The sequence below is a fragment of the Anser anser genome (genome assembly GCF_964211835.1).
Source record: "Anser anser genome assembly, chromosome: 1".
Classification (NCBI taxonomy): domain Eukaryota; kingdom Metazoa; phylum Chordata; class Aves; order Anseriformes; family Anatidae; genus Anser; species Anser anser.
In genome coordinates this window covers 104104397-104121253 of record NC_139720.1, presented here as the reverse complement: position 1 = coordinate 104121253, position 16857 = coordinate 104104397, and the positions used below count along the sequence as shown (strand labels likewise).

General features: G+C 44.8%; 1 protein-coding gene across 1 annotated transcript in view; it reads right to left on the bottom strand.

Annotated features, from left to right (window-relative positions):
• The window catches only part of LOC310895660 (alpha-2-macroglobulin-like protein 1), a 29388-nt gene extending 13876 nt beyond the window's left edge, over positions 1 to 15512 (bottom strand). Inside the window, exons 1-16 of the mRNA XM_083827193.1 lie at positions 13148 to 15512; positions 11955 to 12117; positions 11547 to 11599; positions 10627 to 10644; positions 9966 to 10125; positions 9292 to 9376; positions 8329 to 8443; positions 6880 to 6994; positions 6358 to 6467; positions 5692 to 5859; positions 5067 to 5297; positions 4582 to 4645; positions 3680 to 3825; positions 1386 to 1535; positions 852 to 968; positions 111 to 258 (exon numbers count right to left, since the gene is read on the bottom strand). Coding sequence (XP_083683319.1) covers positions 111 to 258; positions 852 to 968; positions 1386 to 1535; positions 3680 to 3825; positions 4582 to 4645; positions 5067 to 5297; positions 5692 to 5859; positions 6358 to 6467; positions 6880 to 6994; positions 8329 to 8443; positions 9292 to 9376; positions 9966 to 10125; positions 10627 to 10644; positions 11547 to 11599; positions 11955 to 12117; positions 13148 to 13366 — 2062 coding nt within the window. The 5' untranslated portion in view covers positions 13367 to 15512. The remainder of the gene's footprint in view (positions 1 to 110; positions 259 to 851; positions 969 to 1385; positions 1536 to 3679; positions 3826 to 4581; positions 4646 to 5066; positions 5298 to 5691; positions 5860 to 6357; positions 6468 to 6879; positions 6995 to 8328; positions 8444 to 9291; positions 9377 to 9965; positions 10126 to 10626; positions 10645 to 11546; positions 11600 to 11954; positions 12118 to 13147) is intronic.
• Positions 15513 to 16857: the final 1345 nt, after the last annotated feature.

The following is a 16857-nucleotide window of genomic DNA, read 5'->3' as shown; positions in this document are numbered from 1 at the left end:
CTTTCCTCCATTTGCAATTACAGTAAGTACTGCCTCTTAGCTCAAACCTGGGAATGCTTTCACCTGAAAGACTGAGCATCTCATGTAAGAAGAAGTTGGCAAGTGCTTACTGTTAGGTGCTTTATGAGGCTGAGCAAACATCAACATGGGCCTGGGAGTGATTACGCCTGTTTCCTGCAGCATAGCTGTTGACTGAGTAGTTAGACACAGTCTTGGTTTCCTGATATTCGTGTTGGACATAATTTTCAACCCCATTTCCTGTAGGAAAAAAAGAAAAAAAAAATAAGGCACATACTTGTCATACACTCTCTGTCCTTCATCCTGTGCCTTATTGTCCCTTTATGCAGTGGGGACTCAGTTGTCTTCTGTCTTGGTAAACTATTCTCTTGCTTCAGTTTAGGAGAGAATTATTCAGATCCTCAGCAAGGGGCAAACCTTTTACGTTAATCCATCTGGTCTGAGTCAACCAAGTTTCTTCTTTTTCAAACACGTGGTCATCTAAGCACTATGTCTTCTCAGCCTGAAGAGGGCAATTCCTACCAGATTATTCTTGGGCAGCCCAAATTGCTCGTGATATGGAGATTAAATATGATATTTGGAATCCAATTAAAGTAACCAATGATACTTGGCATCCTGAAAAACACAACTGAAGTGCAGTAACCACACAATAATTTCTCCTTGGTCAACAATTTCAAGTCACTTATTCAAAGAACAAGTGAATTATCAGGACCTATACCAAACCTGTTCCCTATGCTATCTTTGATGACATTTCTAGGATATTGGTAAAGTCAGGGGGCCACAATTCCCTCGATTCATGAATTACACCAAGCCACAAAATCAGCCATTTTCACCTTGAATGCTGTAAACACATCAGGCTCAGCAGAATTTGGGAACCCACATGAATGATCATCTTCAGACACTTGGCGAGGATATCCGGAGTTATAAACAGATGGGAAGAGCCCATAGATCTGGGAAAAAAAAGAAAAGAAAAAAAAATCAGTGCAAATAATACCTGGCATTCACTTTGTGTAGCACATCCAAGGCCTGTTTGAATTGCTCCTGGCTATCACACATGAATGCATGCCAGAAAGCACAGACTCATTGTTACTCTTCACTGGCTTTTCTTTGATAGAGCCAGCACAACCTGCTGAACTGAACATGAGACAGAACAACAGAACCTGGGTCTGGATTTACTACAGGTGTGCTGAGTGGCATTCAGCCTCTTTAAGAGATGCCTCCTAATCCTCACCTGTGCCACACTGAGAGTGCTCTTGATCCTTCCAGTCAGTGCTTTTAGTTCCTTGAGAGAGAAGCTCTTAACAGATACAACAGCCTGTCTTCCTCTCTCTCTCCCTCCCTCTTCATGTCAGAGCAGACTTACTCACCATGGAGCTGCTGACTTCTTTTTCTGGCTTCACCAAAAAGATACTCTGATCCACAGCCCAGACAGCACATGTGGACCCAGGAGCTGCCAGCAGGTTCAAACCAACCTCTGAATCAGGAAGAGTCTGGGATGTTGAGAAGCCCAGCTCCACCTGGATGAGAAGAACAAATAAATGCAGGCAAAATATATATGACATTGCTGGTGTTGGCCACCCTACCACTTCCTGCGCAGGAAAGGGTCCTCCATGAAGAAAATTTCCAAGGACATGACTTAAACTGGAAACCAAGGGATCTCATAGGGACTCCCAGAACTCCTGGTGTTTAAGAAAACACCACATTGCAATTCTAAGAGGAAAGATGACAGGTCACATGAACAACAGAGGGGAAACCATCTTATCCACCATCACTGTGTGCAGGTAACAGTACTGGAGATATTACAGTGTTAGAACACAGCACTCTCTTTATCCAGCAAGCCAGCCAGTCATGATCACACGCCTCACACAGCTTGCTTTCTGCTCCTTTTGAAGCACTGTATACAGAACAAGCCTGGTCTTTATCTCCAGGCTCTTTATGGGGTTGGTCTCAGTTTCCTGAAGCATTTCCCGTTCTTGCTTGAATCTGGCTGTTCATGGCAGACGTGCAGCTGTGGAGCAGGAACAATACCAGACCTCATCAGTCTTCGGAGTGCAAGACACAGCTCAGAAAGCAGATTCCCATGAATGTCACAATGATCACAGAAGTTTGGCCCTTTCTGAATGGCTAGTAAAATCCACTTTTTCCATCAGCTGTCTTACTAATTTCATGTACCAACAAGACTAAGTGTCTGCTGCAATAGCAGGGCAGCCCTGAGCCCTTCTGGGAGTCACACAAATAACCTGTGCTGGACTTCGATCCTACTGGGTGCACTTGCTATACAAGCTTATGGAGATAAAAACATATTCTCTGCCTTTCCCAAATACAGCAGCACAGAATCACAAAATGGTTAAGGTTGAAAGGAATCCGTGGTTGTCATCGGGTCCAACTTCCCTGCTCAAACAGGGACACAGAGCAGGTTGCCCAGGACCACGTCCAGGTCGCTTTTAAAGATCTCCAAGGAGGGAGGCTCCACCACCTCTTTGGGCAACCTGTGCCAGTGCTTTATCACCCACATAGTAAGGAAGTGCTTCATGATATTTAGATGGAAGTTATGTTCCAGTTTGTCCCCACTGCCCCTTTTCCTAGCACTGGGCACCACTGAAAACAGCATGGCTCCATCTTCTTTGCACCCTCACCTCAGTTATTTATACACATGGATAAGATCCCCCTCTCAGCCTCCTCTTCTCCAGGTTGTACAGTCCCAGCTCCTTCTGGCTCTCCTTGTCAGTGTTTCTGCTGACAAGAGATTCTTGTCAGCCCATATCTCCAACCTGTCCAAGTCCCACTGGATGGCTGCGCTAGTGAGTCAGCCACTCCCCCCAGTTTCTTTTTATCATGAATTTACCGAGGGTGCACTCTACCCCATTGTCCAGATCACTAATGTAGATGTTAAACAATGCTTGACCCTGTACTGATCTCTGGGGTACTCCGCTTTTTACTGGCTTCCAGCTAGGCTTTGCACCACTGACCACTACCCTCTGGTTCTGTCCATTCAGCCTTTTTTCAGTCCATCTCACTGTCTACTCATCTAGCCCATACTTGAACTGCTTCTCTCTGAGGATCTTACATCAGACAATGTCAAAGGCCTTAATGAAGTCCAGGAAGACAACAAGCACTGCTCCACTCTCATCCATCAGACTAGTGATTTCATTACAGAAGCTGATCAGGTTGGTCAGGCATGATTTCTTTGTGAATCCACGCCGACTATTCCTAATGCTTTTCTTCTCCTTCATGTGCCCAGAAATGGTTTCCAGGATTAGCTGCTCTATCCCCTTCCAAAGGACCAAGATGAGGTTGACTAGCGTGTAGTTTCGTGGGTCCTCCTTCTTGACCTTCTTGAAGATGGGAGTGACATTTGCTTTCCTCCAGTCTTTGGGCACTTCTCCCAGTTGCCACATTTGAGCAAAGATTATACAGAGAGGCATCACAATCACATCCCTCAGCTCCCTCAGCACTCATGGGTGCACCCCACAGCAGCACATACTTGATCCATTCATTACAACACCCATCACTGTTCACATACTACAGTTCACATGACATGGCACCCCACACAGTGCCAGCCACACACAGCACACATATTATGTATTACACAGTCTCTTCTTTGGTTGCAGCAGACACACACTCTCACACACTTAGTCGTGGCCTCTGACACGAATCCTACCTTATGTCTGAAACACGTGGAGACACTGAAGGTGGCAGAATCAGCAATGATTTTTCCATTAGGGAAGATAACATAAACAATAAGTGTTGGAGATGGAGCATAGACTGAGCTGAAGGTAACAGGGATGGAGAAGAAGCCTTTCAGCACTAGATGAAGGAGAGAAGAATCGAGAAAAAAGTAAATTTGGTAATGGAAATGCACTCAACTTTTGCCTTTCTGCATGTGTCTATTTAATTCCTTTCCTCAGCTCTTTCAGGACCATGGAGATTTTGAAGACCACTGAAACAATCAGCACATCTCTGGACCAGGTATTTAAGACCTGCAGAAGACTTTTCTTGGTTCTGTTCATTCAAACTTAGCTCCACAAGGAGTGAGTCTCAGACATCTTTCAAAGCCTCCCATCACCAAACATCTCCCATCCTATCACCAAACAAAGAGGTTACATTTGTCTCAAAGCACCTATAATTTAGGTTATATTAGGTTAAACAAAAAAAAAAAGACAACAGTGAGTCAACAGTCAACACCCATCAAAATGTTAAGTTCTGTCATTCTAACTACTCAAAGGTTATTTGTAGACACAATTACAAATCAAAGCAAAATAGTTTTGATAGAGGACAAAGTTATAGTTTCATGCCCTTTCCATGGGCAGCAAAAGGAGAATTTTTTAGAAAATGAAGGCAAGAAATGAGCCTATGGGCCAGGAAATATTGAGCATTGTTCTCTTGGTACCAAGCAAGAAGGAAAACAAAACATGAAAGCTAGAAATGCAAGTTGTTCTGACATGACAGAAGAAGGGTGAGCCAGCTCTAAACTGCAAAGAGGTTTATATCACATGTCCAATTAAGGGATGCCACACAGAACACTGAATGCTTGCTAGACATGAAACCAGGCAGTGTACTTACTTCTTGGCAGCCCAACCCAAACAGTCTTCTGGCCTGCATGGACTATCCCTCTTCTTCCCGTGAACTAGGAAAGAATTCAGAAAGGGAAGGGAATGCCAGTCACATAGTCTCTGATACCACTATGCAAACCAATGTATCCCTGAAACTGGAGATTAATTGGGGAGTGTAAGGAGGATAGGAGCTTTACACATGCTCAGGTAACAAGGAAAGTTCAGGGAACTTTCGGGGGGGGAGGGGGAAGGGGGAGACAGATAAGGTCAATACTTGACCTAGACCTGTGCAGAGCCCAAAAGAAAGGTGCTGTTTTTCATGCCACTACTGCAGTCCCGGAATCAAAACCAGGATCCTAGCCCCATGATGGCTAGATGAGCTACCTGTCCTGGGCCGAGTCCAAGCTATCAAGTATCAGGCTTGGGTGCTTACTGTGGAGGATGCTGGTCTTGTGTTTTGAGCCACCACCTATTAGCACTTCCCCAGAAACTCACGAAGTAGGAGAAAATGACACGCTTGGGCCCATGTTCCAGGTCTTCCTGGTAGATTCTGAAGTCCACCTGGATAGCCTGCTTTTTACTACAGGGCATCGTTTCTGGCACACGGACAATAGTGAGAAAACTCCTGCTGGTGCTGTAGAATGGACGTATGAAATGAGAGGCTTTCTGGTAATTCAAATCAACTGTCCCAGGCTCTCTATCCAAATCCTGATGCAGGACACTTGCCTGGTAAGACAAAACAAACAAACAAACAAACAATAGGTTATTTCTTTAGTTAAGCAAGTCAGCTGCAATTTACTCCAGCTGTGGCTTAATAGGAACCTCAGGACAGGTATGAACAATACCATCACACAAGTCTCTGTGTGAACAGCTCATGAGTAAAGTAGCTGGGATCCAGAGAATAAGCTCTAACGGGGCACCAAGAGCCAGAACATGCGGAGGTGTTTCAGGTTGGAATTCCAGTCCCTCAGGAGGGAACAATGGAGACGTCTGTGGGACAGTAAATAGCACTGAGAAGCATGCTTACCCCTCACCTTTACAACCAATGTGAGAACAGAGAGATGTAAACACAGCCAGTTGTGAGAACAAAGGTCTGCGAGACAGACCTTTCTTCACTTACCTCCAGGGAGGCTGAGGTGCTGTTCCAAGCAGTTGTATTCAGGCTAAATGAAACTTCCCCAGCATCCCCAGTGATGTACTTATGCTGAAACTGCTGCTCACCGCTGCTTACTACGAGGAGAACTTTTTTGTGCTTCAGTGTCTTGCCATTGTAGTCGATGACTCTAATCTGAGAATACCATGGCGAGTGACAGAAACACAGAAGACCGTGAGTGGACAGAGTCTCCTGTTCTCCAAGTCACTAGCAGCATTTCCAAAGCCAGCAAGGCCACCCTTCCAGGCCATAACAATTTTACCAACGCTGCTACTGGTAACCTCCTATTATCTCATGCACTACCCTATTGATTCATCTGTGCTATTTAAGCATGATGAAATCCCCATACTCTCCACCCCTTCACAGCAGAAGGCCTCTAGGCTGCTGAAATTCCAAACGCTTGGGTTTCCCCACCCCCGCCCCCACCCCTAGATCCCCATAGCTGCTACTACTCAGGGTTTATTGACAATGACAATTGTCATTATCAATGACAAATGACAGTCTGGGGTGTTTTTCTCACTTCTGACAATTCAAAAGTTTTGTCTCTGGGAGTCCTTCATGCCCTCCCAAGCCCTTGCTGAAGGTGGGGCAGGAAAAGATGTTACTCTCCAGTGGACCATAATTGACAATTACCTTCCCCCTGTACATCTCTCCGGTGTGGTAGTAAGAATTCACATCATCAAACAAGGCCATTCCGCCGATCTTGGAAATGAGTAATTTGTGGGATGCATTGATCTGTATCTCTGAATAAGAGCAGTAAGACAGAAACATAAGGGAGGAGCAAGGAAACCAAGCTCTTCTCAGCAATTTGCCTGTCGAGTGACCCACTGGTAATACCGATGTACATGCACACATACATTTCATATCAGAGAGATGGCTCGCCAAAGGGCTCTGAGTATCTAGTCTCTCTCCCACTTGCTTTGAGCCCTTAGAAAGGTCCCTAAACTTCACTCCATGAGATTAGACCACAGGCAGTCTGAGTGTGTCATGCCTTCAGGAATCTGTGGCTTTGCCTGCGTTTGTGAGGTTAGATGGCAGGCCTCAATGGGCTCAAAAAGCTCAGAGTCCTTGTTAGACTGAAAGCCTCTGGTGTTCTCGGTAAGACTGTGCATCTTCACATGCCTCTTCACAGCTAGCAGAGATATTTCCAGTTACCTGTGCCATCTTCCACCAGGGAGGCCTCTGCAACTATGCTGTCCTGGTAGTACCGGAAGTCTCGGCTGAAGGAGGATAGGGTCACGTTTGTGAAGAAGCAACCCATCTTGTCTGTCTGAAATCACAAAGAGAGGAAACAACGTCTGATTAAGACAATTATGTCAGAAATTATCCAAATGGGGCAGTAATAGCAGTGCGAAATCCCTGCTCACAGATGACTATCTAAGATGCAATCTCACTCTGAGAGTGCTGCCGTGTTCGCAGCCTCTGCCATCCATCTCCACTAGGCCACAATGTGACACAGCTGGATGCCAGCACCAGAGAGACATAAGGAGGTGGAGGGAAGCTGTCTTCATCCTCTGTGAGTACTGCCTGTAGTACTCTTTTAGCCTGTTTTTTGGTGCGGTTTCACAATCACTTTTATTTATCTCCCTCACTGAGTGAAAGGAACCTATATGGAAGCACCCACATAAACACAGAAAAGAAAGTGACCCTTTCTTTTCAGAAAGGGTCAGAACTCCACAAGAAATGTAGTCCAATGCCCAGAAAAAAAAAATAAAAACCATTGTATCTGTTAATTCTTTCCAGGATACACCTTTTAGACTAGCAAGCATGTAGTTCAGAGCCATTCCTTTTTTAAAAACAGCAGTTATTCCTTGAGGTAAGGGTCTCTGCTAAGAAAATAAACACCAGATCAAAGACATCTAGTCACAGCTTCCTTCAAAAGACCCAGAGAAAGGGGCCAAAGTGGCAAACACAAGAGGGAAATTAAGGCCTAGTGAGAAGTGAAGCAGCAGTAGAAAAAGACAAAGGGGAAGGATGAGACTTGAAGGCCAAAGGCATATACAAATATGACACTCAATAGTCTTGTGGTCTTGTTATTTCAAGGGTCGTCTGCTATTGGTGGCTGCAGAACCTGACCCTTCTTTGCACAGCAAGCAGCAAGAGAGAAGGTCCAGGTAGACTTCACAAAGTCTATGATATTTTTGTCTTTGGGCCAGGCAAAGTCTCAGCACCTGGAGTGTCATGTGGTTTTGGGAGATAGGGACTTCTCACCAGCTCTTGTGTGCCACAGAAGAATCAGCACCATCAGCATATTGCCCTTGTAAAAGGAAGACTTCTTCAAAGAAGAAGGTTCTCTGGTTCTCTTCTCTGGTTTTGGTCTTCTAGATGTTATTACATGTTAAATTAAATAAGGCCCCATTCAATAAGAAAACAAGGCAGTGTACAGATAGCAGTCAAGAATGTGGAGCAGGCATATGTTACACACAGAGTCATAGTCAGCAGACACAGTTACAAGGAAGCAGCACTAGCAGACCTTGGCCAAGTAGCCAAAACCAAGGGGTGACATCACTGCTGTTTCAGCTAAGGGCTCCAGCAGCCTTGCCTTACCCTGGGGTTGACCATAATTTTCACTGAATGGGTTTCAGTTCCTGCTAAGCATCTCACCTGGCTGTGGAATTCCTGACAGAGATCAGGTTTCGAAGCACTGGGTAAGAACACTGCTATCTTCTGGCAAAGGTGCACATGAACCATCCCCTGGACAACTTTCCCATAGGTGTATCTGTTTGGGGGAGCAGGGAAAGGAAGAGAGATTCACACACAGTGAGAGAACACAGGAACTTCCGTTGCATTTCCCCAGAGAAACTTATTCATGGCTATTCACAATATAGCACAAAGGCGGTAGCTGTACAGCAGGTCCAGGAGCCCTGTTCCACTCAACAAGACCAGGCTAGGACACTGCAATGATGGGAGATCAAGAGCTCTGTGATAAAATTAGTGTCAGACTACTCTATTCTGGAAAACTGAAATGTTTTAGGTGCTGACCCAACACAGAGTTCTGAGCTTTCCTTTATCATCACTTGTGATAACACTTGGAAATGCTGAAGGCATGCATCCTCCGATGAGCACAAGCATGAGTGACTCAAATAAAATGCCTTTACATGAGGCTGTTAACCCTAGTGTTGTCCTTGGACTGTACCTAAGGCAATTTATTTTTGAATCTCTCTAGATTCTGCTAGACTGTTACCTGGAAAAGCTTCCCTTCTTTTTCCACGAGTTTGTTCTGTAGGGAGATGAACACTAAACACCTTCCATGCTCTGCACCTCAAATGGCTAGTTATCAAGGGTAAGCCATTTCCCCACATTTTGTGTGTAGACATCTGTGGACTGTTTTCAGAAAAGGGCACTAGATTACAAGAAGGGTAATTTTAGGATTTTTTTTGTATGCAATGTTTACGGAATGTAGGAATATTTTGTTTTGTTTGTGCAAACAACTGCCATAGAAGATTCTGGCCTCCTGTAACTGACGTAGTAAATTTCCTTTGAACTTCTCAGGGGTACCTAACCATCCTGTACTCATCTCATGCCAGAAATTAACATAGGGCCCACCTCTTCAAGCAAAATCCTTACCTGCCACATACCCGGAGCGGGAAGGTTTTATCTAGCGCATAAATCTTAATTGGTACCTCAAAGATCACTTCAAATCTTGGCAGCGCTGGAAGGAAAAAAAAACAGAAAACTGTAGGAAACACTGGCCAAGGACACCCTTTCCAGAGAATCAACACAAAAACGGACTGCGTTGGAATAAGAGCCAAGAAATTGAGAAGGAAGGTGGTGGGAAAGGGAAACGGAAGATTTCCATTACTTCTTTAACAAATTTGCATGTAGCCCGTGGTTGATTGATCTTTTCTAAAGTAAAATCCAAACATGTCCATGTCCCTCCGCATCAGAAAGCTATTTATCCCAGCACAGTTAATTAGGGAATAAAATAGAAATGGGATGGCACTGAATTTCACACACTCCTGAGAGCCCATCCCAATGACCTTGTTATGTCTCACACAGAGATCTACAGGGATCAACTGTGTCAAAGGTCTAGGGCCATGCACAACATTGCTCCCACACACCAGCCCAAGGTCCCAAAGTGTTCTCTCTCCTGAGCCTCAGCTCAGACTCTTTTCTATGACGGATGCTATTACTTTTCTCATTTGCACCCAGGATGGCTATGATGGAATTAACACCCAGCTTCCTGGAACAGAGAGAAAGGTTATCTCTGCAGCTCAGACATATCCCCCACAGGCTCATACCATAATCCTCAACGGAGAAGCTGTCGTATGCTTCCCCGTTGGTTACATTGATGACATATGTCCCAAGCAGTGGCTCATCACTTAGCTGGAAAGACAGATCTGCAATGCCATCTTGGGGCACCACGTTCAGCCACTGCTCTATCCGGTTGTTGTTAGGGTCCTACATCCACAAAAGAGAAAGAAGTAATTGTTCCAGCATCTCAGTGATCCACACCCCACAGAAACCCAGTTCCAGGATTTTGGTGCTAGCTGGCAGATAGCTAAGAAACAAGGTTTGGAATAGTCCAGTCAATAAATTTTGAAAATAATGTAATGCTACATTTTGCTCTCAGCATCTGAGTCCCTTTCTACACTTTTCTAAATTCTGATCTTAAAGAAAGATCCTTTACAGTTCTAACATGTTATCATAATGGTCTAAATTGTTCTGTCTATAATCCTGTATGTCAGGATCAACTCAGATGTACACTGAAGTAACTGAGAGCATAATATCAAGTACATAAAACAGGCACAGAGGCTGTATGTAGTATGTTCAATTAAGTAATCTCGAAGTTCTACCACTCTACTCACAGATCCATAAAATCTACCAGGAACTGAATATGAATAGCCCAGTGAATTGGCTGCCATCAACATTACTGTAATACTAGATTTCAGCATCACTCACCTGAAGAAACAGGGAAATCTGGGAGGGAAAGAAAGGTAAAAACATTAAAAGAGAGAAACACATGCTGGTAACACACACAAGGTACTTGAGATGCAGAGCCTTCTGTGAAGGGTGTGGGACTAGTGACTTGGAAATCTAGAGCACTGATAAGCAATATAAATTGTCCAAATGTCACCAAAAAGGAGAAACACATTGTGGGTCCATTATGGGCAGGTCTGGGGAGAGGGAAAAGAAAAGCCAATTTGAAGATCACCTAGCACTTTCTAATGACTACCTGACAGAGTCCTCCATCAGGAAAACTCACTACTAAAACTGATGTAGCTCTGGCTCAGCTGCAGAGTCTCAAAGGGTTTACAGAGTTGCACAATCCTGTAGTTTGTAAGGAAGCTCTACAGGTCATCTGAAAGTACATCTTATTAGAGCACATTGCTCAGAACCTTCTTCAGTTGAGTTCTGAACATCTGCAAGGAAGAAAATTCCTTCTCTGGGCACCTGCTTCAATATCTGATAATCTTCATAATGAAAAAGCTTTTTCCTAGTGTCTTATCAGAATTTCTCATGTTCCAAGTTGTAAGAGCCAGCCTAAGAGCACCCCTCCACTCCCCAGCCCAGGAAAACCTCACTAGTAAACTACTCGCTCCTCACATGGCACTAGCACCTCACACATCAATACGAGCCATTCTTGTGCTTGTAGGGCTATTTTACCAAGATGAGCAAGAGACACATACATCTTTGCCATCTTCCTGAGTTAGCTGCTTTTACTTGAGTAACTGTTCTCCTCTGGACCTTCACTAGGCCCAGGGATGAATGCAGGGGACAAGGAGAAATTGGAGCTTTGGCAGATAAGCAGGGGAAAAAAGAAGTGGGATTCACACATGGAAAAGGGCAACCTCTTCCATGGTCCTCCAGGACTGGCTTACCGAATCATTAAGTGCAATGAAGTCCTCATCCAGAGTCACAATACGGAATTTCACTGAAGGCAAGGAAACAAGGGAATATATTTATTACATTTCCTGAATGTAATTCCCTGAAGACCCCTGCCTCTTCTGTCTCCCCAGGTCCTGTTTCCATTCTACATATGTGTGTGGTAACATCTGACATGGATATTCCCCTATGTAAGATATCATGGATAAAGACCTACTGCCTCCTGCAACTTTACAGTCACCACAGTCTGCACATCACAGCCACTGAAAACATAATTTCAACAAGAGTTATCTCAAAGCCTTCTGCTAGGGTTTTCCATGAATCTCAGGCAATTGTAGTCTTTTCATATGATCTTACAAGCAGAGACCCTAGGCTCCCTGCTTGCTCCCATCTGCAGCTCTTACCTGTTTGACCTGGTTTATAGATGGGTTTGTCTGTTTGGATGAAGGTGCCACTGCTGGCCTTTCTGATCAGGACCTTTTTCTTCTCCTCAATACTGACTCCTTGGCCTGTGATAAGCAGCTTGACAGTGGCAATCTCCTCTGTGCCATCAGCTGGAGGTGCAACCTGTACAGAAAAGGAGAGAAGAGCATGCAGCTCCCAAGTGATATTACCTCTGGGGGCCCTGAGCAGGAATTGAGAGTAAGGTGGAAATGGAAAAACTAAGCAGTTCTTCTCCACCTGTCACAGGTAATCCCTTTCAATATCTGGATTCAGATCACATCCAGATTGCACTTGGTGCACTCACTACACTATAGCAAGGGGCCCTGCATACCATGGAATCCATAGTTTTTCCTGCTGTCTAAGGAACTTTTGGGACAAGAAAGTGACAGTTAGGAAGATGAGAAAATACCAGAAAGGTGGGATATAGTAGCACAGAATCGAAACAGAGAAATTGAGCTATTTGACATGGCCTCAGAAGCTAGGCCTACAAAACTATACAGCATATGTAAGTAAGAAAGCCGTATTATAAGGACAGAGCCAACCACAGGGTCTTCCTGATTCCTGCAGCCAAAGATCCCAGCAGCCTCAGCACAGAATATAACGCATAATAGAAGGGTTACTGCTGAGGCATGCCTGCCTTATCGTAAATCTTAGTTTAATTCTCACTAACAATGAATCAGCTCTAAGATGCTGTTTACAAATAACAAGTACATCCATTTCCAGTTCAGTAGATCCCAAGAGTTGAGCTGCTGCCTGGCTGCAGGTCCTACAGAAACTGTAGTCTATCACATGCACACCATCATTTCCCCAGGCTTTAGATATGGAACTGCACAAGTCCTTCAGAGACAAGAAAAGCTGCTCTATCTGCCCTGGAGTGGAGGACAAGGAAACAGGTAGGTCCTTATTATACACTCAGATGGGTAGTAGTTTTTAACAAACGTAACTTCAAATTAAAAGTCAGATTCAGAAGGGTAATTCAGTGCCGACCAAGGGATACTGTGCTGAGCTACACAACCACAAGGACCATCCACTCTCCTTCCTAGCAGACTCACTCCAAGGCAAAGTAGAGCCTGTCCATGTCAGCCCTGGCTAGGGAGCAGCTACAAGGGTTTTACAATTCCTGAAGAGATGCAATTTGCCTAGGGTGGCTCACCCAGAACTTAGCGCACATGAAAGTCTTCTCCTTCTGGATGGTTTCTTGCACTAAGAGATTGTGTCCTGCAGAGCGCTCCAGGACCAGTTTCACTTGAAGCTTTGCTTCATAACAGGTGATATGGAGGCAAGCAACTTGGGTGGATGGGTAGCGGAGATCTGCAGGGATCACCACCAGGTAATGTCTGGGACAGGAGAAAGAAGACATCAAAGGTTGCATCAAGTTGAGGGCTCAGAGACACAAAAGAGCTTCCTTGCAGCAGCCCACTACTGCAGAATTCCTCAGCAAGGTGGCATTACTGTAGTCAACAGTCCAAAGCAACAATGTAGTGATTGCTTTACAGCCTACTTAAGAAGTAGTTTCTGCTTGATTTAGCTTAAGTACGGACCTACAACCTATTTCAACCCTTTTACTGCATACGTCTCCTCAACTTCCCAAAACTATCCTTTTCAGTCTTCAGGAAGAGGTGGCCTCATAGCAGTGCAGTCTAGACACCAGTGATTTGATCCCGTTAGACAACAACAGAAGCAAACATACCTAGGCATAAGGTCTAACCTGGAAGACTCCCAAAGAGAAGATTCGTATTTTAATTTACAGGACATGAGAGAGAACATAAACAATTCAGCTGCTCTTTGGGGTGATCCGATAAGAACAGGAAGAAGGATAGCTGATGGCCTGGAATATGGTCAATCCACCTAGACTGATGCTTTTGTGAAAGAGACTGGAACAGAAATTCAGCATCACTCACAGTTGGTGAAAAGCAGCAGCAGCATGGAACAGAAGGCTCAGGAGGATGGCTATCCTCATCTTGGGGGCTCTTGCTGCCCAATCTCCAATGACCCTCTTCCTCTGAAATCACCAAGGCTGATTTTAGGGGGGTAATTTCTTTCTAGGACAGCCTAAATGGAGATTTGGATGGGAGGAGGAGCTAGCTTCTCCCCACCTCCTTCTCTCTCCTGAGATTATACTCATTCAGCAGCAGAGATGGGCATACTGTGCCAAGTGTCCCTTAGCCAATAGCAGATGCTTTGGCTGCCATCCACCAGTTCATAACATCCCCTCCTGCAAGGCCACCTTGGAGACATTTGACCAAATGGGCGTTTCATGGAAAACGAAAAAAAAAAAAAGCACAAAAAACAGAGAGAACTTTGCTGATCATTGACCCAGGCCAGGTCCTGATCACCTGTCACTCGCGTCCCTTTGTTTCATCTGGAGATGGATTGCTGCTGTGCAGCCAACAGGAAGAGCTCACCCCTGCACGCAGAACACAGAAGGCAGTGCTGTCATTCAGGACAGAGGTTTAGTAGCTCCAGATCAGTTTATGGCAATGAGGATATCTGTAGGCAGTTTGGTTTGAAAGCATAGAGCAATTCCTTGTGCACAAAGGAGCACTGTATCAACACTACCACCAGCCACCAACCACTGATTTGATAGTGACTTTGACTTTTCCCTCCCTGCACGCAATGAGGGAAATGGAAACATTCACTGACCAACAGAGGTCTCCACCAGCTCTCTGCAACATCCATTAGAAACGGCACCATCTGCAAAGATGATGTCTGAAGAACGAGCTCCAGTTCCACATTGTTCATGTCTGGGTCTGAAAGGTCTAGGGTGCAGGGATACCATCTTTTAGCACCCGAGGGTCAGCCTAGAACTCAGAAATTAAACATGGGGGCCATTTTCTAGCACTGACAACCTGTATAGAAAGGTAGGCAACTGTGCTGCTTAACCATCCTGGCTTTCAGAGGAGCATTGTCACCATGTAAATTGCCAGTCATGAATAGTGCATGGATTGCATAAACTCATGGACTACATCTGCAACTTGTGTGAGACAGCATTAGTTAGGTCAGGTGGAAATGTAACAGGGACTGTCCTAAAAATACAGACAGCTAAGGTTCTGTACATGGAAATATTTCCCAGCACTGTCTAATAGTGCTGATGCAGCCTAAGCTTTACATATCTAGGTCCTAATGTGGCATTACCCAAGCAGGCAGCTGGGACCTCCATATCTGGCAAAACCAGGCTCCAGGATGCCTAGAAATTTCCATCTAACCTGGGATTGCTGTTCCCCGGGCTCTCCATACTCTTTTTCCAGCTGGGGTTTGAAAGACTGATCTCCATTTGACTGCTCTCCATTTCACCTCTGTCACCAGGCCACTCTAAAGCAAGCATGTGTCATGTGGGCTATCTGCTATGCACAGGAGCACTTGGTGCTAGTACTGCCTTTGCCTCAAGTGAGTATTTCACTGCTCATCTGGCCTCTGGCCAATTAGCTTAATCAGTTCTCACAACTCATTTCAGAGATCACTTTGAGTCAGCCTAAATCAGAGCTAGGCAGCCAGGCAAGGAAGACCGGCCACTTTTTATTTTGATAGACACATTCTCCCCATTCTTGTGAAGGAAGGTCACGTTACTGAAAATGGCAGACAGATTTTTAAATTGCTCCTTTGCCTAAAATCTGTCATTTTCCCAGAGAAAGCACCAGCCAGGTGCAATAAAATAAAAGCAATAAAAACAATAAACTGTAGCCAGAGAGGGCCAGCTGCTGGCAGATTTCTGACAGGACCTGTGCCCACCAAGACCAGCGCTGGGGAGAGCTCTCTGATCCTGTCCCACTGTGCTCCTCCTACAGTGTTTGCCCAGGTGCATTCTCTGTTTCTTGTTTGACTTAGGCAAACCTGGCTCTTGGTCACAGCAACATGCATATGAAGGATATGTATTGAAGGCAGTGACTGACAGCTGCAGAGGTGTCACAGACCTGAAGAAGTCTCTGAAATACAGAGAGTACAGCAAAGCTGTGCACAGCTTCTGCAGTTTGTTTCTGTAAATGGACTCAGAGAATGCCTTTGTGATAGAAGTGCTCAGTCAAGGAATCCAAGAGAGGTAAAGGATCTATATCCATCATGAAAATACACTATTCAGCTGGAGCAAAGGACACACATAGTGGTAACACAAAACCAAACAGAAACCTGTTTCTCAATAGATGGTTTGCATCAAAAATGGAAAGGAAGGAGTAGAGACTTAGTAAAGGTCACACCCATGATCAGGGAAGACACCTCCCATGGTTCAGAATCAGGATTAAGTGCAGTGGCATCTTGGAACTCACTCCAGTGTTTTAATCTAATTGAAGAAATTATAAAGGCAATGGTATTATCATTCTCTATAAGAAAAGCACTAGGAAAGCAGAGCACTGACAGAAGACTGAGCAGAGAAGAAGAACTGATCATTGCCCCTCCCTGGAAGTGTTCAAAGCCAGGCTGGATGGGGCTTTGAGCAACTTCATCTAATGAAAGATGTCCCTGACCATGGCAGGGGGAGAGCTGGACTAGATGTTCTTTAAAGGCCCCTTCCAACTCAGACATTCTACGATTCTGACTTTATCATTTTCTTTAAAGAACCATATCTGTTACAGAGCCTGTGCTGCATAATGGGCCATCAAAGCCACTGAATCACTCTTCATTTTCCTGCAAACACTCATTTCCATCTTCAAACAGGCCTGGGGCCTCCTCCGTTGTTGCCTCCTTTCCTTTGCAACTGCAGACTTCATGATCCTGATCACTGACATTCCCAGCTCACCTCTTATACACCCATACCATCTATACCCACTGTGTGGTATCTTCTTTGAAGACGATGGGATTTGATAGTATACTGAAGTATACTTTTGCATTAAGAATTTTTCACATTCCATTCAAGGTCTGTAAAATCTGTGA